The sequence below is a fragment of the Scyliorhinus torazame genome, chromosome 7 (genome assembly GCF_047496885.1).
Source record: "Scyliorhinus torazame isolate Kashiwa2021f chromosome 7, sScyTor2.1, whole genome shotgun sequence".
Taxonomy (NCBI): Eukaryota; Metazoa; Chordata; class Chondrichthyes; order Carcharhiniformes; family Scyliorhinidae; genus Scyliorhinus; species Scyliorhinus torazame.
Genome location: NC_092713.1, coordinates 210,904,304 through 210,927,623, shown reverse-complemented (window position 1 = coordinate 210,927,623; position 23,320 = coordinate 210,904,304). Strand labels below are relative to the sequence as shown.

General features: G+C 45.6%; 1 protein-coding gene across 6 annotated transcripts in view; it reads right to left on the bottom strand.

Moving 5' to 3' along the window:
- The window catches only part of LOC140426821 (uncharacterized), a 416,125-nt gene that overhangs the window by 42,327 nt on the left and 350,478 nt on the right, over window positions 1-23,320 (bottom strand). For all 6 annotated transcript variants that reach the window (XM_072512042.1, XM_072512041.1, XM_072512040.1 and 3 more), the window contains one exon: window positions 8,691-8,797. In XM_072512042.1, the coding sequence (XP_072368143.1) occupies window positions 8,691-8,797 (107 nt within the window). The remainder of the gene's footprint in view (window positions 1-8,690; window positions 8,798-23,320) is intronic.

Sequence of the window (23,320 nt, the reverse complement as noted above, 5' to 3'; positions counted from 1 at the left end):
TGAAGTGGTAGTAGGAGTAATAGATAAGCTATCTTGTCCAGGAATACAGTTTATCTTGGGTAATGATCTAGCTGGATCGTAGGTGGGAGTGATGTCTACTGTGGTTGATAAGCCAGTGGAAAATCAGACAACTGAAGGGTTGAAGGACAAATATCCTGGGATTTTTCCAGATTGTGTAGTAACAAGGTCGCAAAGTCACAGGTTAAAACAAGAGGAGAAATCAAAGAGTAAAGATGAAGTTGAAGTGCAATTATCAGAAACGATTTTTGATCAGATGGCTGAAAAAGAACAAGAACAGGTGGAGGATGAGGCGGATATTTTTTGTTCAGGAAAATTGGCAGAGTTACAACAAAAAGATGTAGAAATAAAACGGATATATCAGAAAGCATATACGGAAGAGGAATCTGAGAGTATACCAGAGTGTTATTACCGTAAAAGTGATGTCTTGGTGAGAAAATGGACACCTGTACATATGCAGGCGGATGAAAAGTGGGCAGAAGTTCATCAAGTAGTATTGCCGGTAGGGTATAGAAAGGTGTTGCGAGTTGCACATGAGGTACCAGTGGGAGGTCATTTGGGAATAAGGAAAATGCAAGCTAAAATCCAGAAACATTTTTATTGGCCTGGACTACATAAGGTGTAGTTGAATTTTGTCAATCATGTCACACATGTCAAGTGATAGGGAAACCTCAAGCAGTGATAAAACCAGCGCCCTTAATACCCATTCCAGCATTTGAGGAACCTTTTACGAGGGTCCTAATTGATTGTGTAGGACCGCTTCCTAAAACAAAAAGTGGGAATCAGTATCTTTTGACTATAATGGATGTGTCCACTAGGTTTCCAGAGGCCATTCCAGTACGTAATATTACAGCTAAAAGGATTGTGGAGGAGTTACTTAAATTCTTTACTAGATATGGACTACCCACAGAAATCCATTCGGATCAAGGATCAAATTTTACTTCAAAGAAGTTATGGATAGCTTAGGAATAAAACAATTTAAATCAACTGCGTAGCACCCAGAATCGCAGGGAGCGTTAGAAAGGTGGCATCAGACATTAAAGACAATGTTGAGGGCATATTGTCACAATTATCCAGAGGATTGGGATATAGGAATCCCATTCGTATTGTTTGCAATTAGGGATGCACCTAATGAGTCTACCAAATTTAGTCCTTTTGAACTAATTTTTGGTCATGAGGTAAGAGGACCACTAAAATTGATTAAAGACAAATTAGTGGGTGAGAAATCGGAAATTACACTATTGGATTAAGTGTCAAATTTTCGGGAACGATTAAATAGAGGTGAATTGGCTAGACAACATTTGAAAGTTGCACAAAATGTGATGAAACGGGAAGCAGACAAGAAATCCAAAGTTCGTAGTTTTGCCAGTGGGGGATAAAGTTTTAGTGTTGTTATCAGTGGTAGGTGAGCCTTTAAAAGCTAGGTTTTGTGGACCGTATCAGATTGAAAGGAAATTAAATGAGGTGAATTATGTGGTAAAAACACCAGATAGAAGGAAAACTCACTGAGTGTGTCATGTGAATGTGCTTAAAAGGTACTTTGAAAGGGAAGAGAAAAAGGTTTTAATGATTCTAACTCAAAGTGACAAACCAAATCCAGATGACTGTGAATTTGACATACCTCAAATTAAATTGGAAAATGAGGATGTTCTTAAAAATTGGGATGAATTGTTAAGTTCCCTTCCAGAGGAAAAGCGAACTGACCTGAAAGAGTTATTGATATCACATGGGCAAGTTTGTAGAGATAAATTGGGAAGTACTCAAATGGCTATCCATGATGCAGATGTGGGAAATACTGTTCCTATCAAACAACATCCATATAGACTTTGTAGCCACCTGGGTTGGCCACTTCCCGACTTAAAATGGAGATCCGCAAAGAATGCAGGGAAATTCAGTAAAGCAAGGAAAAACTAGCAGGTGCAAAGTTCCTGTGTATTAAAACTTTGCAGAAACCCAGACAGCACTGAAACTCACAGCCACCTGCATATTAATGAGCGATCCCCGGGAACAATTGAAACATTTAAGGTGAATAAGGCCAAGCAAGACTCCTTGGCGCCAGCAGGAGCCAAGACAAAGGAAGGCCAACGAACACTCAGGAACCGCCCAGCGATCAGGGAACGGCTCCAGTATTGGAGAAATCGATCCAAGTGATCGGAACGTAGTCCAATCACTTGGAACCAGATACGGGGTCCGCCCCGAATGGCGCGAAGCCCCTGGGGACTATAAAGTAGAGTCCCCAAATTCAATTTGTCCTTCTTGGCAGGGTCACTCAGCAGCTCGAACCAACCCTTGACAGTGACCTGCCTAGCTGCCGCACCAACCAAGTAAGTCTCCAGTCAACGCACGCTACGAGATAGGCGCTCCTAGCTACCAGTCCATACCAGCTTTTGAATCCTGCAGACTCAGAATCGAACGAAAGGCCATTTGTTCCCCTGACCTGGTGGGCCAGTTCCAAAGCTAAGTATAGGCCTTTTAGTGTTAGAGATAGTCTGGTAAGTAGTTTTATGCATGAATAGTGATTGACTGTGTATAATAAATGTGTTTTGATTTGAAACTTACTAACTGGTGTAGTGAGTTATTGATCAGTACTTGAACTTGAACCTTGTGGTGGTATCATAAAGATACCTGGCGACTCTAGAGCAAAGGTTATAGAAACAGAGCAAATTAAGTAAAGACACAACGGGCAACATTTAAGAGCCAACCAAAAGTTAGCAACAACTTAACCCTTTAAAATTGGCACAGGTTAACAGAGAGATTGAGCGTATGCTTAAAAATGGCATAATTGAAGTGGGTTGCAGCCAATGGAGCTCACCCATAGTGATGGTACCTAAACCAGATGGTACCCAATGGTTGTGTGTGGACTACAGAAAGGGGAATGCAGTTACAAGAACGGAGTCTTATCCTATCCCACGTTTGAAGGATTGCATTGCGAAAGTGGGACAATCTGCTATTATTTCCAACTTCCGGACATGGAAAGAACATTTAAAACATCGTATGGAATTCTTCGATCGACTTCAGGTGGCGGGTTTGGTGATGAACCTAGCTGGAAAGTGAATTTGGAGAAGCCCGAATCACTTTCCTGGAGGAATTTCCGATACTCTCAAGACGAAGGGAGACAAAGCGATATCTTAACATGAATGAATTTGATCAAACTTTTGTGCAAACATTTTGTGGTGTGGTTCCTCCACTGATAGACTTGCTAAAGAAACGTTAAAAATTTCAATGAATAGCGGACTTTCGACAGGCATTTGAATGCCTGAAAGCTGTGATCACCAATGTTCCTGTATTGGAGAATTGCAAGGGTCTCTGTGGTCAGATTGAACTAAAGTATCTGAGTCTAAAGAGAATTGCCAAGGAGTTGAGGAATGGATGGATCGTGCAGAGACTTTGTTCAAAGAGACTGCCAATCGAGAAGGTTTTCGGTTGGAGGAAGAAGAACGAAGAAAAATGGAGTATATTATTATACCTGTTTGAGTGTGTTGTTTTCTTTAAATGAAAATGTCTATTTACTGTGTGCATTTCTTAGTGGATGGTGCAAAAATGAAAAATGAAACCATCTTGAAGTTGATGGTTTATTGTTTTTTCTTGGGGGGAGGTGTCATGTGAGAGTACCTTTAAGAAATGGATGTTTAAGCAATGTACCTTTAAGAAAACAATGGTGTCAGAGAGTGGGTGGAGCTGAGCCGAGTTCAGCCATTTTGAAGTTTCAGTTTGGAAAAGTGCCTGGCTGGTTTTGCTGAGAACAGTTTAAAAGTGCCTGGCTGTTTTGCCTTGAGCTGCTTAAAAGGAGAAAGCCAATTTGAGACAGCAGCTTGAGAAGTTCTGGTATGCTGTGAGTTGCTTGAAGGGAGAAAGCCAGTTTGAAAAAGCAGCTTGTGTGTGTCTGTGTTTCCAGAGAGCTGCAGGAAGAAAAAGCAAGGTGCTGGAGCTGAAGTCAACCAAGCTGATATATCTCTGCCATAAAACAGAAAATATATATTAACTGTGATCTGGTGTGTTTCTGTTCTGAAGGTTTGAAGCCTTTCAGATGTTTGAAGAAACATTTTGAGGGATTATTTAGTGTTGTATTATGTTCGGGGTTATCTTTGAAGTAAGGGGTGTTAAGAGATCCAATGTTTATTTAACAGGTTAATTTGAGTTCATGGAATAAACATTGTTATGTTAAAAACCACGTGTCCATAATTGTAATATCACACCTGGGGAACAAGCCGTGTGCTGGAAAAGCAAAAATCCATTAAAGAGAGAGAGATACATTTTGGGGTTCTGAAAATGCCTCGCCCATAACAATAATCTCTTTCCTTATCTTTTTCCTCCCCCACTGCTGCTCTCTCCTTTTTGTCTGCCTTTGCGTCTCTTTCCTTTTCTTCTACCAGTGTAACTCTTGCATTTTCATCCCTTGCAAATCTTTCTATTTCCTCATCAAGTTTCCTCATTTCAATTTCCTTTTGAGGAGCTCTTTCCATTTCCTGCATTTCTAACTGAATTCATTTTTAATTTAATTTTAGCTAATTGCAATTATTCAGAATTTGTCTCTGGCAAATTTAAATGCTGAGCTATCACATTAATTATTTCTACCTTACCCCTTCGGGTCAAGTCAAAGCAACTTGACTGTCAAATCCAAAAGCTTTGTCTTAACCACCCCATGTAAACCTCCCAGAGTGACCTCTTTAACACCCAGGAAACTCTTAGCCACTGAAAGCCATTTCACCTGTCACTCCCTATTTAAACTGATAAGAGTATCAACACCTGAAAGAAAGCACCAGTCCCTTACACTCGCTGTCTTTAAATTCAATAATCCTAAACCAAAATAGGAATTACACTTTTTTATCCTGATAGAGAGTTCCCAGTTTTGTTAGGAAACCGGATTAGGCCCCAGTCTTTGTTAGGACACCGGACGAGAACACCAAACTTTTTTAAAAATTATAGAAATGTGAGGAAAGGATACTTCACCCCAGGAGCAATGACTTTGACCAATAGGTATCTTTATGTTGAAACAAACTTTAATTTAAACATAGAATTAACCCTATTAACATCAAATAAATAGCTTTAAAATTACCAGTTCTTAAATAAAAAGAAATACTTGAACTTACTATCAATACATGCCACTAATTCCAATTAAGCAACCCAATAAAGTTCAAATGCCACGTATAAATAAGGTTAACATAACAGGTTACTTGCTTATCTGTGTACAGAGTTTTGGAAAGAAGTCCTTTCAAGAGCAGATCATATACACTTCTGCTCAACCCAACAGCATTTGGCAAAACCTGCTGTTCAACTTCTGTCTTGTCAAGACTCAAATCCTATAGTTAACTGCAAAATATTCTAGCAGATTGCAAAACGACAGACAGACCAGACTGCTCCCATTAATTACATCATCTTTCTCCCACTAAGTTCCATGACCTGCTTAGCCAGGACTAAACACCACTCCCTCATCGATCAGTGACACTCCAGGGAATCTCCAGCAATCATAACAATATCGCATTAGCCCTTTAACTGTAGCCAAGTAAGGGGAATGAATGGTTACCTCATCTTTTACAACTCTTTAATTACAGCTTTAGTAGACAGGCTGCCTGAATGTATTTTAACCATTTTAATAACATTACTGCAACAGGATATAAAATATAACATAACAATTTCTACATTCATCACATTTGCAACTAAGATAACCCATCTTACTCTACAAAAAATACATGAACTGCATGATTTTGTTTGTGAAAAAATACACATCCCCTTTTCTTGTAACTTGGCTTAGTGGAAGCACTCTTGCTGATTCAGAATTTTACGTTCAGTATGGTCTCAAGCACATCACCTTATTCTGACACGTCAGTGCATCATTTGTGTAAGGTGTTAAATGGGGGCTTTGTCTTATTCAGTTAGATGTAAAAATTCCATGGCACCATTTGAGGTGTTGGCCAGGGTACCAGGAGAATCTTTTTACATTTATCCTTTTGCTAATGGCACCAGAAACAGACTAAGAAACCATTTATCACATCTGTTGTATGGGGTGCTGAGTACAAATCAGCTACATGTTTCCCTACAAAAGATCAGTGACAACACCTCAAAAGTACCATTTAAAAATAAATTAATTTAGAGTACCCATTTATTTCTTTTCTTCCAATTAAGGGGCAACTTGGCGTGGCCAATTCACCTACGCTGCGCATCTTTTAGGGTTGTGGGGGTGAGACCCATGCAGGCACAGGGAGAATGTGCAAACTCCACATGGACAGTGACCCGTGGCCGGGATTGAACCCTGGTCCTCAGCACTGCGAGGCAGCAATGCTAACCGCTGTGCCACCATGCTGCCCCACCTCAAAAGTACCAGAGATCACAGCACATAAGTGTCAACTTTTGAAGTTTTGAAAAATTCTTCCAAAAATGGGATTAAACTTATATGCAGAGCATAAAATGTGAACCACTGTTGTTGGTATTGATGGTCACATGGTGGAAAAAACACATATTACAAATTAAATCAATATGATACTTTTTATTGAATATATTCATTTTATAAGAATACCTTTAATCACAACCAAAATTTTTAGAAACTGTAAAATTCATAGGGTGAGATTTTGTGCCACCCCCACCCCCACACCGCAGCAGAGGAGGGGGCTTGCCATTGGTCACAGGCGGGATCTTCTGGTCCAGCTGATGTCTTCGCTGTTTGCATGGCTCGCCCACCCCGCTGCCGAAGAATGTGTAAAGAGTTCATTTTTGCATCATAGTAAGGATCTCCCTCTAGAACAGATTTGGTACTTTTGGATGCATCGCACAACAATAAATCATCTTTCTCTCTATCCGCTGAATTGGATATTCTGTATTTGCGAAAGATTTGATGCAGTATTGGCATCCCACAATTTGAATAACAAAACCACACTAAATAGCAAGTGGGAAATGAAATGAAAATTGTTTATTGTCACAAGTAGGCTTCAAATGAAGTTACTGTGAAAAGCCCCTAGTCGCCACATTCCAGCGCCTGTTCGGGGAGGCTGTTACGGGAATTGAAGTGCTGCTGGCCTGCCTTGGTCTGCTTTCAAAGCCAGCGATTTAACCCTGTGCTAAACAGCCCCTGCTGTTTACAGCATGTATATTTCCTATCTTTGTGAAGGCTTTTCTCCATCAACCATCCACCTATTCCATTTGGCCCGAACAGGATCCTTGAGTGGCTTGTTGAGACGCACACCCATAGTTTGAACTACGGGCATAAGGCTCCTCCAGTGTAACTGTAAGATGGTGTTCTTTCTTTGCAGGCACATCTTGATCTCATCTGTTATATGGAGTCGGAACATGTCCCACACAATAAGCTGCATTCTGAGTGGGATACCTAGTCCACAGATCATCGAAACTTCACCATCCTCATCATCCAACCACCATCATGGACATGTGCAAAAGCTCCTGCAGAGAACTTGATTTTTGGCATGGTTTTCTGTTTGAAAGTTACCATTGGCTTTAATTTTGTCGGTAATGCAGGCCAGTGCCACCATTAATCCTGTCTTCTCATGTCCTGAATTTCCAGTAGGACTGTTTTTCAATCTTTTGGTTGCTGGGCAAATCAAAATTCATGGGCCGTCCATTTATGTTGTCAATGTGACAGAACGGGTGCTTGTGTTTTTGCTACCGTCAATCACTGTAAACTGGTGATTTTGGCATGGAGATCTTTCGGCAGTTGGCACAATCTTGATCTTTGCCACAACACTGGACAGTTTTGTCCCCAAAACTGGTTACATGAACTAGCTGTTGTTCTGAAGTCTTTGCTGGATTCAGGGTTAGATTTGTCCTACTAAGGTGTGTACTTACATTTCTGTTGATGCTGTAATTATTCTGATGATTTTTGAGGACCCATTCTAATACATGCTTCTCGAGTTAGGCGAGTGACTGGTTCCTGTGCTCATGGCGCATTTAGTCTTTGGCAACTTCTTCAGGGTGGATTCCTTCTTCTTCCGTTCTCACCCTAGTTTTTCACTAACATTAAATTCCTTTGCTGCAGCACAGTTATTTGACAGCTCAGCAAATGTCATGGCTTGAATTGTCATTGTTCTTTTTGCCAGAGGACCCATTTCTGTTTGCCCTTCACCATGCACAGTCTGCTTTGTGTAGGTGTGTCATAAGCCCTGTATTGACTTATATGGTGAGCAAAACATAGATTTCTGAGGTGCAAAATTGAGGCCAACTCCTAATGCAAGTATAGCAGGTGTCAGCAGAAAAGGATGGGGAGGGGTTCACTTACACATCGAGGTTAGGCCTATTTATGATTTTTGGTGTGGGAAAAATGGTGTCTTATACGCCAGCCCAATTTATATACCGGGTTTATGGTACTTATAATAATAATTTTTATTGTCACAAGTAGGCTTACATTAACACTGCAATAAAGTTACTATGAAAGTTATTTCTTTAATTGGATAAATAGCAAAGTGTGGTCTAATTTTTATTCTCTGATGGTGAAACTTTTGGCATCAGTCTTTTCTTTAGATCTTAGAAATTTAATCTGTCAAATAAAGTCATTTTCATGCTAATTCATGTCAATTGTTTCTGACACAGCATTGTAGATTCTCAAAATGAAAAATGAATGTATGAATAATCAAGCACGTCTTAAAGTTAATATATATTGCAAAATAAAATCTAGTATAATTGAATCTAATGCATTGCTATGGCTATATTAAGAACAAGAGATGACCTACCTTAGGTGGTACACCGAGATAGCCACTGCAGTTCGGAGCCCCACATTTACATATAGTCTTTCCAGTGCCCAAGCATTCCAGGTGGTAGTTAAATGTCAGTTCAGACCCTGCAAAAAATACCAATTTTATTAGATTTGCACTTAGTCTTCCTGTGCAAAAGTCTGTAACCACATCTAAGCGGTACCTCTGAATTCCAAATGTCACAAAGGTATTTTCAGAGAGACAATAAAGCAACTGTGAGGTCACAGCTATGATTTAATGCTTTCCACATCAAGCTTCCCCCAAGCAAATGCACATTCCAGGAATGCGGGCTACTCCTAATTCTTGGACTCCACAGTTTATCTCTATTAAAGTTAATGGGGGATAGTATTTTGGGCTCCACGATCAGACATGCCTAAACTGCACCTGTGTAGATTTGCATGCATTTTGCACTTCTTAGTTCTAGGCATTGTCTTTTACAAATGCTAGCCTGAGACACCTTAACCATAATCTTTTTTTGAATTTCACATGTAATGATATTGTGCTGTGCCACCTTTTTAATGTTGTGATGAAGATTTAAAGGTACAATCCAATATTCAATTCCAATGCACACTTATGATATTGGCCTGTAACTTCTGAGGTCTGGGATACCGTATCTGGGGGGTACCCAAAGATGTGCTGGGAATCTACCCCAGCAATCCAGGTAAAGATTGCATGGCGATTGCCTGAGAAGTTCAAACTCTGACTTAAATCATAAACGTTGGATGGTTCCGACTGCCACACAGCAATAGTTATTCAGAAAAAAGTTAAGACGAATTACAATCAATCTAGCTTCTGGATAACCGTTTCACTGATCCAGCCTGAGCAGCCCCCCCCCCCCCCCCCCCCCCCCCCTCCCCAACCACCACCAAACAATCCCATCTCGGGTTGTTAGATTCTCCCATTCCTTCCTCAGTCTGACCCCATTCCCCCCCCACTCAAATCCTACCCACTTACCTTAGATTCACCTTCTTCCTGGCTTGTCAAAGATGCTGGACCATTAAACATTAAAGCAGCAGGGGCAGCACGGTGGCACAGTGGTTAGCACTGCTGCCCCACAACACTGAGGACCCAGGTTCGATTGCGGCCCTGGGTCACTGGCCGTGTGGAGTTTGCACATTCTCCCGTGTCTGTGTGAGTCTCGCGTCCACAACACAAAGATGTGCAGGGTAGGTGGATTGGCCCCTTAATTGGAAAAATTGAATTGGGTACTCTAAATTTATAAAAATATTAAAAAATTAAAGCAGCTAATGATGTGTAAATTGTGCTTTATTTACCTTCAACTGAGCTGCCCTCAACTGTAGACCTCAGGAACCTGCTGCACTGGTATGATTTCACCTGGTCTGAGTTGAAAGGTTGGGCGAGAGAGCAGCGGTTTCATTTTGAGGGAAGAAACTAAGGCAGGATTCTCCCCTCTGTGGGTTAAGTGCAGTGGCGACAGGAAAAGTAGCTTTTCACCTCACTGACCACAATGGTGCATTTTCACATCTGACTGTCTGCCTTTCGCCTCACTAAATATGAAACAACTGGGAACACAATGTTCAGCTGGCAGAATGCCTATGATTTGCCCGTCCTTCCAGGACCTCTGCGCTCCTCTTTCTGGGCACCATATTTCAGCCGCACACAATAACTTCAGCCCCGGTCTGCTCCAGACAAAAGGTGGTTCCCAAAAGCAGGAAGAACTATTTATCTCTATTCTCTTTCATAGGCACAATAGCGAATGCCTTAGGGACATTGGGAGCCAGCCTTTCATCTCCAGCCCCGAAGAACCTCAGAAGAAGATTTTAATAATAATAATCATAATCTTTATTAGTGTCACATGTAGGCTTACATTAATACTGCAATGGAGTTACAGTGAAAATCCCCTAGTCGCCACACTCCGGCGCCTGTTCGGTTACAGAGAGAATTACGAATGGCCAATTCAGCTAACAAGCACGTCTTTCGGGACTTGTGGGAGGAAACCAGAGCATCCAGAGAAAACCCATGCAGACAAGGGGAGAACGTGCAGACTCCGTACAAACAGTAACCCAAGCCGTGATTCGAACCCAGGTTCTTGGTGCTGTGAAGCAACAGTGCTAACCACTGTACTACCGTCGGATTTTGAGGACCCACTTGTAGAAGAGCCATCATCGGTCACCCACACTCTCCACCAGCATAGAGACACACACTAGAGTAGGACCCAGATCTACAGCAGGCTTGGTTTCACAATCTGGTGAGCACAGTGCAGATTTTGGACTGCAGTAAGTGCAGGAGGGAAAATCCACCATCACTGATGTTTGGAGGCCTGGTGAAGGCCAGGATTCTGTTAAGTCTTAGTCAGATGACAAGCCTGTGGATTTAATCTTAACGCAGATGATGTTGGAGCAGCAGTAACAGGCACGGGAATATCAAGCAGGATTGTCAGCTGCATTCCAGATTGCAACATACGATGGAGGACTCGGTCTGCATACCGCTGCCATGCCAGCGCACCGAGATCAACACTGGGGGAAGACAGTGGCCATGGAGACCTTTGGTCCAGGAAATTCCACCAGATGTTGCAATGCATTGCTGTAGGCATTGGTAGCATCCTCCAGTAGCTAAGCGAGAGGGGGCCATGGCACCTTGATCTTCTCCTCAAGGAATCAGCCAGAGGCCCTCGGACACCCATAGGGACAGGGATCAGGAGCTGGACACCCTGGGGCCAACCACCCAGGTGGGTCCAGGAGTGCCCAGCAAATCCCAACTCTCTCTGCTCGTGATCCCATAACTCTAGCTCAACAGGCTGACGAAGGTGCACCTGCCCCACATTTTAGGACCCAAATCAATCTGAACCCTCCAGGTCTCGGCCCTCTAGAGGATACCCACCAAAGTCATCATAGACAATATAGAGTAGCAGTCAGCAAGCTGCCTCCACTCTACTGTGGATGTTGGAGATGCACCAAGATATAAAAGTAGTTCTGGAAGATCAAGAAATATTAGGAGCATAACCGTGGCACGTGTGTTCACCACATATGTAAATAGAATTGCATCCATTCCACGTCTCCTCATGTGTATTCTTCCTCTGTATGTCAAGTTTGTTGTGCTCAATCAGATGTCACACCATGTTCCCTCCCTCCACTTTTTGCAGATTTCACATCATGTATCTCTGGTTGATGTTGTGTCAATTACTAACATTAGTGATGCCTCACCCTCAATTAAATTGTGCTTGTGCAAGACATCTCATCAACATACATTGCAGGTTCAAGTGATGTTCATTCTTGGCTGTGTAAGATGGAGGCTCATGTAGTCCCCTGACACTTCTGTATTGTGGAACGGTGAAAGTATAGTGTAGAAGGAGATATGAAGAGGAACCACAAAGGCAAAAAAACCATAATGGGAGTTATGTACAGGCCTCCTAACAGTGGTCAGGACCAGGGGCACAAAATGCACCACGAAATAGAAAGTGCATGTCAGAAAGGCAAGGTCACAGTGATCATGGGGGACTTCAATATGCAGGTGCACTGGGTAGATAATGCTGCCAGTGGACCCAAGGAAAGGGAATTCATTGAATGTTTACAGGAGGGCTTTTTGGAACAGCTTGTGATGGAGTCCAAGAGGGGACAGGCCATTCTGGACTTAGTGTTATGTAATGAGCCAGACTTGATTAAAGATCTTAAAGTAAGGGAACACTTAGGAGGCAGTGATCATAATATGGTAGAATTCAATCTCAAATTTGAAAGAAAGAATGTAGAATCAGATGTAAAGGTGTTACAGTTAAATAAAGGTAACTACAGGGGCATGAGGGAGGAACTGACGAAAATCGACTGGGAGCAGAGCCTAGTGGGAAAGACAGTAGAACAGCAATGGCAGGAGTTTCTGGGAGTAATTGAGGACACAGTACAGAGGTTCATCCCAAAGAAAAGAAAGGTTATCAGAGAGGGGATTAGGCAGCCATGGCTGACAAAGGAAGTTAGGGAATGCATCAAAGCAAAAGAGAAAGCCTATAATGTGGCAAAGAGTAGTGGGAAGTCAGAAGATTGGGAAGGCTACAAAAACAAAGAGGATAACAAAGAGAGAAATAAGGAAAGAGAGGATCAATTATGAAGGTAGGCTAGCCAGTAACATTAGGAATGATAGTAAAAGTTTCTTTAAATACATTAAAAACAAACGGGAGGCAAAAGTAGACATTGGGCCGCTCCAAAATGACGCTGGTAATCTAGTGATGGGAGACAAGGAAATAGCTGAGGAACTAAATAAGTACTTTGCGTCAGTCTTCACAGTAGAAGACATGAGTAATATCCCAACAATTCAGGAGTCAGAGGGCAGAGTTGAATATGGTAGCCATCACAAAGGAGAAAGTGCTAGAGAAACTAAGAGGTCTAAAAATTGATAAATCTCCGGGCCCAGATGGGCTACATCCTAGAGTTCTAAAGGAGATAGTTGGAGAAATAGTGGAGGCGTTAGTTATGATCTTTCAAAAGTCACTGGAGTCAGGGAAAGTCCCAGAGGATTGGAAAATCGCTGTTGTAACCCCCCTGTTCAAGAAGGGAACAAGGAAAAAGATGGAAAATTATAGGCCAATTAGCCTAACCTTGGTTGTTGGCAAGATTCTAGAATCCATTGTTAAGGATGAGATTTCTAAATTCTTGGAAGTGCAGGGTCGGATTAGGACAAGTCAGCATGGATTTAGTAAGGGGAGGTCGTGCCTGACAAACCTGTTAGAGTTCTTTGAAGAGATAACAAATAGGTTAGACCAAGGAGAGCCAATGGATGTTATCTATCTTGACTTCCAAAAGGCCTTTGATAAGGTGCCTCACGGGAGACTGCTGAGTAAAATAAGGGCCCATGGTATTCGAGGCAAGGTACTAACATGGATTGACGATTGGCTGTCAGGCAGAAGGCAGAGAGTTGGGATAAAAGGTTCTTTTTCGGAATGGCAACCGGTGACGAGTGGTGTCCCGCAGGGTTCAGTGTTGGGGCCACAGCTGTTCTCTTTATATATTAATGATCTAGATGACGGGACAGGGGGCATTCTGGCTACGTTTGCCGATGATACAAAGATAGGTGGAGGGGCAGGTAGTTTGGAGGAGGTGGGGAGGCTGCAGAAAGATTTAGACAGTTTTGGAGAGTGGTCCAAGAAATGGCTGATGAAATTCAACTTGGGCAAGTGCGAGGTCTTGCACTTTGGAAAAAAGAATAGAGGCATGGACTATTTTCTAAACGGTGACAAAATTCATAATGCTGAAGTGCAAAGGGACTTGGGAGTCCTAGTCCAGGATTCTCTAAAGGTAAACTTGCAGGTTGAGTCCGTAATTAAGAAAGCAAATGCAATGTTGTCATTTATCTCAAGAGGCTTGGAATATAAAAGCAGGGATGTACTTCTGAAGCTTTATAAAGCACTAGTTAGGCCCCATTTAGAATACTGTGAGCAATTTTGGGCCCCACACCTCAGGAAGGACATACTGGCACTGGAGTGGGTCCAGCGGAGATTTACACGGATGATCCCAGGAATGGTAGGCCTAACATACGATGAACGTCTGAGGATCCTGGGATTATATTCATTGGAGTTTAGGAGGTTGAGGGGAGATCTAATAGAAACTTATAAGACAATGAATGGCTTAGATAGAGTGGACGTAGGGAAGTTGTTTCCATTAGCAGGGGAGACTAGGACCCGGGGGCACAGCCTTAGAATAAAAGGGAGTCACTTTAGAACAGAGATGAGGACAAATTTTGTCAGCCAGAGAGTGGTGGGTCTGTGGAATTCATTGCCACAGGGGGCGGTGGAGGCCGGGACATTGAGTGTCTTTAAGACAGAAGTTGATAAATTCCTGATTTCTCGAGGAATTAAGGGCTATGGAGAGAGAGCGGGTAAATGGAGTTGAAATCAGCCATGATTGAATGGTAGAGTGGACTCGATGGGCCGAATGGCCTTACTTCCGCTCCTATGTCTTATGGTCTTAAGATACGGGTGGAGAAGGGTAATATTTCCTTGAACTCTATGCTCTCTGTCATGCATGAGGGGTTTACATTTTCTAAGTCCATAACTAGAGGTCATGGATGCTCCTTGTGCGTTGTTGGGCTTTACGAATGCGCATCTGCTAAGCTGATCAGCAGGTGTGCGCAACTTCCCACCTCAATATGCCAGTGCTCTGACCATCATGGCTACAAGGTCCATTTTGCATCTTGCAATTGTTGGCATTGCATCCACAAATCTATAATCAAAAAGAGATGCAGAGCTGCCCCATTGATTCTGCTTAGACTCCCTTCCCCTAAACACTTTCCAGCTCAGCAATGCTACAATAATAATACTCTTTATTGTCACAAGTAAGCTTACATTAACACTGCAATGAAGTTACTGTGAAAAGCCCCGAGTCGCCACATTCCGGCGCCGGTTTGGGTACACAGATTGAGAATTTAGAATATCCAATTCACCTAATAGCGTGTCTTTCGGGACTTGTGGGAGGAAACTGGAGCACCAGGAGGAAACCCACGCAGACATAGGGAGAGTGTGCAGATTCCGCCTAGACAGTGACCCAAGCCGGGAATCGAACCTGGGACCCTGGAGCTGTGAAACAACAGTGCTACCCACTGTGCTACCGTGCCGCCCATTTGAGCGTACCGCTGGCAACGGCAGTGCCATCCGATGGCCAGGCAGGCGGAGATGGAGGGGACGACATGCAGGGTCAGAGCCAGCAGTGCCAACCGGAGCCACCATGTAGTCATATGGACCAGGTCGGGCACGGGGGTACACACCATGCTAATGGCGCGGGTTACACACCATGCTAACATGTTGGTCGTTCACCCCCTGCAGATAACGTATTTTGGAATTCAACCAGCATTGGTGGCCTTCCTGGGGGAAGCCCTTCAGCTGTACGAGCTGGCACTGCTCGATTAGGACGAAGTTGCAACAGCAGAGCATGCCGCAGAGGAACAGGAGGAAGCCGCCCAGGATGGAGACTCAGCCACCCAACAGGTCAAGCAGGGGGAGGTGCCATGGAGGCGCCACATGAGGTGCACATGTGTGTACCGGCAACGGCTGTTATTTGAGGGCCCCCCGGACCTGGCATGCCATCGGAGACTCCGGCTGAGCAGGGAGATAGTGCGACATATCTGCCAGATCATGGCACACTTGGCACTGCGGGGGTATGGGGGAGGACGTCTGCTCCCGGTGGCCATCAAGGTCGGGGTCCTTCCAGGAGGCGAGTTTGGACCTGTCCGCGATCTCACAGAGCTCGGTGCATCCGCATAGTCATGGAGGGCCTATATGCCCAGGCATCTCAATACATCCACTCCAATATGAACCGGGTCCATCAGGATGCCCGAGCAGCAGGGTTCGCCGTCTTCAACGGGAGGCGCTCGGGTCAAGGGGATGATTACAGGGTGCATGTCACCCCACAAGCACCTGCAGATGACAAGTCGCTCTACACAAACCGAAAGGGGTTCCAATCGCTGACCATGCAGCTGATATGTGACCATCAGCTGCGCATCATGCACGTTGGCTCCCTAGGCGACAGCGGTTATCCACTGCAGTCGTGGCTGATGACATCTATCCAGAAGCCACACACCGATGCGGAGAGCCGCAACAAAGATGCCCATACAGCAATCAGGAGGGTGATTGAGTGGTGCTTTGGTGTCCTGAAGATGAAGTTCAGGTGGTTAGACCGCTCCGGATGGGACCCTCCAGTACGAAGCTGAGGGTCGCCCGCATCGATGCGACCTGCTGCGTCCTCCAAATAGTGCAGCAGAGGGGCGATGTGCTGGAAGATGAGGAGGAACGCAAGGCCTCGTCCGACGAGGAAGATGCTGGGAGGGGGAGCATAGACAGGGCATGGAGCTCAGGCAGGCTGCACAACATGTGCACCAGGCCCAACATGCACGGGACGCTCTGATCGCCTCCAGGTTCACAGATTAGGGGAACTAGCCAGGGACACAGACACTGCATCCCACCTCCATACACCTCCTCCCACCCCACCACCCCTCATCTTCAAACCCCTCTGATAAGTACCTGCTGCACTACGGGGTGTGGACCCTGGGTTGGCAGTAACACCATGGATCTGGTCCGTGGGATGGAGGATGATGACAACCCGCTCTGCGATCAGCTCTGGTGCTCCACATGGTTTGACAACATCCGACTGCTGCCCACGGTAGTATTTTCCACTGTCCACCTGCGTGATCCCTGCATGCGAGCTGACCATTCCATCATTGAAATTTCCCTCAGTTAGTTTGTGACCATTGGGGCAGGCATCATCAACCACGTCCTTTGTTGGTAGCCTTTGTCACCGAGGATGTTGTGTGGTCTCTTGAAGATGTCTGGGGTCTATGCAAGGTACAGTTGTGTAGCTTCCCAGCCCAAACTTACAATGATCTGTTTCAGGTGGTTGCAGACCAGCTGCACATTGAGTGAGTGGGAGCCTTTCCATTTTTTAATAAAATATTTTTATTCTCCTTTTTCCCATTTTCATCCAAACTGAAACCCACCAACAATCAACAATAACAAATACAATGTCAAACCCCTGGTCAACAATCTCCTCCTCCCACCAACCCCCAAACAGCCGCCAACATTTTAAATACATCAAAGAAAAGGAATCAGGAATCCACCACCCACCCATACAGAGTCATCAACAACATATACAGTCCAAACCCCCGCCAACCCCAATGTTCGATGTCATCCAATTCTTGAAAGTGTATAATGAACAAAGCCCCTGAATTGTAGAACCCTTCCATCCTTCCCCTCAACTCAAACTTCACCTTCTCGAGTGTTAAAAACTCCAACAGATCCTCTCGCCATGTCAGGGCACAGGGTGGAGAGACTGACCACCACAACAGGATCCGCCTTTGGGTGATCAGCGAGGCGAAGGCTACAACATCTGCCTCCGCACCTGCTTCCAACCCCGGCCGATCCAATACCCCGAATATGGCCTCCAGAGGACCCGGCTCAAGCCTCACATGTACCACCTTCGAAATTACCCTGAAAACCTCCCTCCAACACCCTTCCAGCTTTGGACAGGACCAAAACATATGAATGTGGTTTACGGGGCCCCCCTTGCAACGCTCACAAACATCCTTTACCCCCTCAAAGAGTCGGCTCATCCTTGCTTTTGTGAGGTGCCCCCTACACATCACCTTCAGTTGTATCAGCCCCAACCTCGCGCACAAAGTTGAGGCATTCAACCTCTGGAGCACCTCACACAACCCCTCCTCCATGCTCTCTCCCAACTCCTCCTTCCACTTTGTCTTAATCCCCTCCAGCAGTGCCTTCTCTTCTCCCAGAATCACCCCATAAATCGCCGACACCACCCCCTTCTCCATTCCCCCTGTCGTCCTCACCTGCTCCAACAGCGTGGAGGCCGATGCCACCGGGAAGCTCTGTATCTCCTTCTTAGCGAAATCCCGGACCTGCATACACCTAAACATTTCCCCCTGCCCCAACCCATATTTTGCCTCCAGTTCCTTCAGACCTGCAAACCGGCCCCCAGAAACAAATCCTTTAGTGCCCTAACTCCCTTCTACTCCCATCTCCGAAAACTCCTATCCCACTTCTCTGGTTCAAATGAATGATTGCCCCGAATCAGCATTTCCCTTGACCCCTCCCTCAGCCTAAAGTGCTGGCGCAACAGCCTCCAGATTGTCAATGTCAAAACGCTCCTGTAGCTCCTTCCTCTTTTCCAACTTCGCTGGATCCCCGTCTTCTGCATAACTCCAGTCTACCTCCAGCATCTTATCTGTGACCCTTTGTCGCTCCACCCTCTCCTCCTTATCCACCTCTGCCTTAAATGAGATCACCTCCACCCTCACCACCGCCTTTAGAGCTTCCCAAACCAGCGCCTGCGAAACCTCCCTCGTACAACTGAACCCCACATATTCCTCGATTACTTTCTCAATCTTATCACAGAACCCTCGGTCCCCCAACTGCCCCACATCTAATCTCCACCCTGGCCTCTGCATTGCCCCCCTCTCCAACACCATATCCACCCAATGCGGTGCATGATACGATATCGCAATTGCCGAGTATCCGACCCCTTAACCCCTGCCAACAGCGCCTTCCCCACCACAAAAAAGTTAATTCGCAAACGAAAAAAAAGAGTACTTCTGCTCCCACGGACGCAGAAACCTCCAACCCTGCCATTTCCGCCATTAGTCCAGCCAACGCCTTCGCCCCCCTCCCAATGGGACAAGCGAGCACGGCCGTGACCTGTCCAATCTCGGCTCCTGCACCAAGTTTCAGTTTCCGCCCACTATCAATTTGTGTGGATCCAAGTCGTGGATGCTCCCACATACCTTCTTCACGAATTCTACATCATCCCAGTTGGGACCATACAGCCTCCCCTCCGATGCTCCTGTCTCTATCACATACCTGCCTCTCTGGTCTTCAACCACTTTCTCCATCTGAAACCGTACTCTTTTGCTAACCAGGATCGCTACCCCTCGAGCCCTACCAACAAATCCCAAATGAAACACCTGGCTGACCCAGCCCTTCCAAAGACTCACCTAGCCCTTCACCCTCAAATGAGTCTCCTGCAGCATCGCCACATCGGCCTTCAAACCTTTCAGATGCGCCTGCACCCTTGATCTCTTGACTGGCCACCCAACCCCCTCACGTTCCACATAACTATCCAACCGGAGGTCTCTCACCGCCCCTCCCTTCTTATCCACCACTATCGTAACACCAGGCTAGGCTTCCGCTGGCGGCCATGCAGTGAGTGGTCGCATATTTGGTAGCTTCCTCTCGTGGTGGACCTTTTCCCTCGATTTACGGTGGATTTGATTGACAAAACAGGAGACTGGTGAAGTAGAGGAGAAAGATTCCCCACCAGTTTATGGATCCGTGGACCAGAAGTGGTCTGAAAAGGAGAGAACCATGTCCACATGTTCTGGGCGTGTCCAAAACTTCGGGGATATTGGCAGGGGTTTGCGGACGTCATGTCCAGAGTATTGGAAGCAAGGGTAGCAATGAGTCCAGAGGTGGCGATTTTTGGGGTGTCGGAAGATCAGGGAGTCCAGGAGGAGAAAGCGGTAGATGTTCTGGCCTTTGCCTCCCTGGTAACCCGGAGACGGATATTATTAGCCTGGAGGGACTCAAAGCCCCCGAAGTTGGAGGCCTGGTTAACCGACATGGTGAGCTTTCTTGGCCTGGAGAAGATTAAGTGAGGGGGGGGGGGCCTAGGGTAGCGTAGAGTAGGGGGTTAAATAGGCGGGTCTTGGAGGGACGGGTGTAGGTGTTTGCACTATGTTTATTGTTCTTTGTACACTGTTTTTATACTGTTGTTATTTGCAATGCCAAACAATACCTCATTAAAATTGTTTGTTAAAAAAAACTTTAACTCTGCGTGAAGTAAATAAAGAACAATGAAGGTCAAACAATAACACATTTACACACTCTCCCAACTCCCCATTCAGTCCACATCCCCTCTTCAATTCCAGTCTTCACTTCTATCCCAGACCTTCTTCCTTCACGAACGCCGAACACCTCCGCCACCTCAAAGTAGAAATCTCTGGTGTTGTCGGTCATCCTCAGCTTCGCTGGGTACACCACACCAAATCGCACCTTGCTGTTGTATAATACCGTCTTAACTCTGCCGAAAGCTGCTCGTCGGTTTGCCAGCCCCACCGTCAAGTCCTGGTATTATGCGAACTCCAGCACCAGCCCACTGTACCTCCCGCTTCTGCTTTGCTCAGTTCAACACCTTCTCCTTCATGTGATACTTATGAAAGCAGATGATCACTGCCCTTGGCGGCTCATTTAACTTTGGCTTTGGCCTCAGCAACTGATGAGGTCGGTCCAGTTCATACCGGAAGGGCTTCTCACCCTTCCCCATCAACTCCGCCAACATCTTGGCGAAGTACTCCATCGGCCTCAAGTCCTCTGCCCCACAGTCCTCAAATCTTGCCGCCTCAAGCGGTTCTCCAGCTGTGCTTGAACCTCTTATTGCCCTCGACCACCCTCCCCATCGTGGTGAGGTGATCGCTGTGCTGCGACATGGCCTCCTCCACTCCTTTCATCCTCTCGCTCTGCTCCCTCACCTCGACCGATGCCTTCGCCAAAGCTACTCTCACCGGGGCGACTGCCTCCTCCAACATCTTCAGAGCCACCGCCATCTCCTTCCTCAACACCTCCACATGTGCTTCACAAACTGCTACGTCAGTTCCAAAGACATCACCTCAGTCATCCTCTCTGCTGTGAACAGTGCAGCCCCACCTGGCAGCCCAGCCTCCGCCATCTTGCCAGCTCCCTGGCTGGCCCCCTCACTCGACAGTGAACACTCCCTCCCTCCCTTCTTCACGGTTGATTTTCTTAGTCCTTTTGACATCCTTGTATATTCTTTCAATCAATCATTCGCAAATTGCCCCCAGGACCGGATGTTAAAACTCCTAAAAGCACACCTCAAGCAGGAGCCACCCAGCATGTGACTTTTCCTCTACATGCCACAACTGGAGGTCCCCAGTGGGTGCCTTTTACGTTGATATATTGCATTTCCTGTTGCCAGGGAGCTTTTATAGTTACATGAGTGCAGTTAATACCACCCTGAACCTGTGGGAATTCGGAAATGGCAGCAGAGCCCAGTGATCTCGCTGCCTGGATAGTATGATCTCTAGTGAAGTGCACATAGTTGTGGACCTTGGGAAAGAGTCCGTCACATCATAAATGTTTTTGTGTATGGAAGCTTGAGACATCCCACAGTGGTCCCCAGCAGAGCCCTGAAAGAGCCAGGATACTAGATGGCCGATTGTAACTTTCAGAGTCAGTGAGAAAGCATGCTCTCCCAGTCACTGTGGTGTTAACACAAGCAGAATGTGACAGATGTGAGCCACGGGATCCCTGCACACGTGGAGGCATTGACAGAATTGTCTCTTGCTTGCCTGTGTTTTCTGTACAGCCTTGATCTTGAAAGGCATCAACGCGCAGTGTTTCTGTGAGCCTTATCCTCTGGGTCTGCAGGGGCCCTGTTGCCCTTGCTCATCAAGCTGAAGCTATCCCCTTCGGTGATCCTGCCTCTACCATGACACTCTTCGCCACCTTTTCTCCTGCTTGCATGCGATGACACAGGCAACATTAAATGAACCCTCCACCTTCCTGAAGATTTCCTCGCTGCCGGAACATTGAAAGAAGGATATGACTGAGCAGCAGCCTCCAAAATTTCTCCTACTGTCGCTGACTCATGAGTGACTGTGGCTTCATGGATTTGGTTATAGTCCAAGCACCAAGAGCCAATACAATCCTGCCATCTCAATGACTGCTCTCAGTGCCACAGTATGTTTCCCCAACCACCCTCTCCAGCCCCATTTCAGTAGACCTACTGTTAGGAGATGTATTTGACCAGGTGCTTGGATGTCCTGCATTTATTTGAGGCAATAATCACTCATTCAGTGGACTCTATGACTACGTCATTTGGAATACACATGACAGCATGTGCTCTGAGAGGATAAGATTCTTTTAGGGGAGTTTGGGAGTTCACATCTAACAACTGCAAAGTTACAAAGAGGCTTCTCTTTTTGTCCAGGTGTCCACGTTATTTTGGAGTCATTGTCACACTGAAATTACAATTGGCTCAATGGGTTATTTCAGGGAGACTGATGATTAGAACGCATCAAAATTAATCTCGCATAAATGAGCTATTAACTGAAGACTCCAGATTGCACCTGTAGTTATGGAAATGCTCCTAGCTGTCTCAGCTGTACATTCCTCTTCATGTAGTAATACAGATTCCAGATGCGTGCATCTTTAATCGGCCCCTCCAGTGCTGTATTCCATTCTTCCCGCTAGCCTTAACAGCCCTCCCCAGCAGCAATTTTCCTTAGTTTCACTTTCCTTGAATTTCCAAGATGGTGGTTCTTGGGTTTTATTTTTAAGAGCAGCTTAGACTCTGTGTGACCTTGGAAATCCATTCCAATTTCCTGGAGGAGCATAAAGGTCAGGTTTCCCTCCCTCCAATTATTCTCAGTCCTCCCTCTGTAATCCTGGATCCCATTGGTGTGGTTGATATCCTTGCGTTATCGCGAGTTATTTGAGGTGGGTGTGTCTATACCCCATGTAAACTTTACCCCTCCCCATCCTGAGGCCTACTGTAACATCCCATGAGTCCATGGAGTGCCTGCCCTCCTGCCCTATACTGCCTGTTCCCAATCTATAAACTGCAGATGCCTCCATTGACTGTAACTGTACCACGTCAACGCTACCACCTAGAAAGCACAACAGCGCCTATACTTCCTCAGGAAACTAAGGAAATTCAGCATGTCCACACTGAATCTTACCAACTTTTACAGATGCACCATAGAAAGCATCCTATCTGGCTGCATGACAGCCTGGTATGGCAACTTCTTGGCCCAAGACCGCAAGAAACTTCAGAGTCGTGAACACAGCCCAGTCCATTACACGAACCTGCGTCCCATCCATTGACTCTATCTACACCTCCCGCTAACTGGGGAAAGCGGGTGGCCTAATCAAAGACCCCTCCAACCTGGCTTACTCAACTCTTCCAACTTCTTCCATCGGGCAGGAGATACAAAAGTCTGAGAACACGCACAAACAGATTCAAAAACAGCTTCATCCTGCTATTACCAGACTTCTAAACAACCCTCTTATGGACTGACCAAATTAATAATACACTCCTGTATGCTTTATCCGATGCCGGTGTCTATGTATTTACATTGTGTAC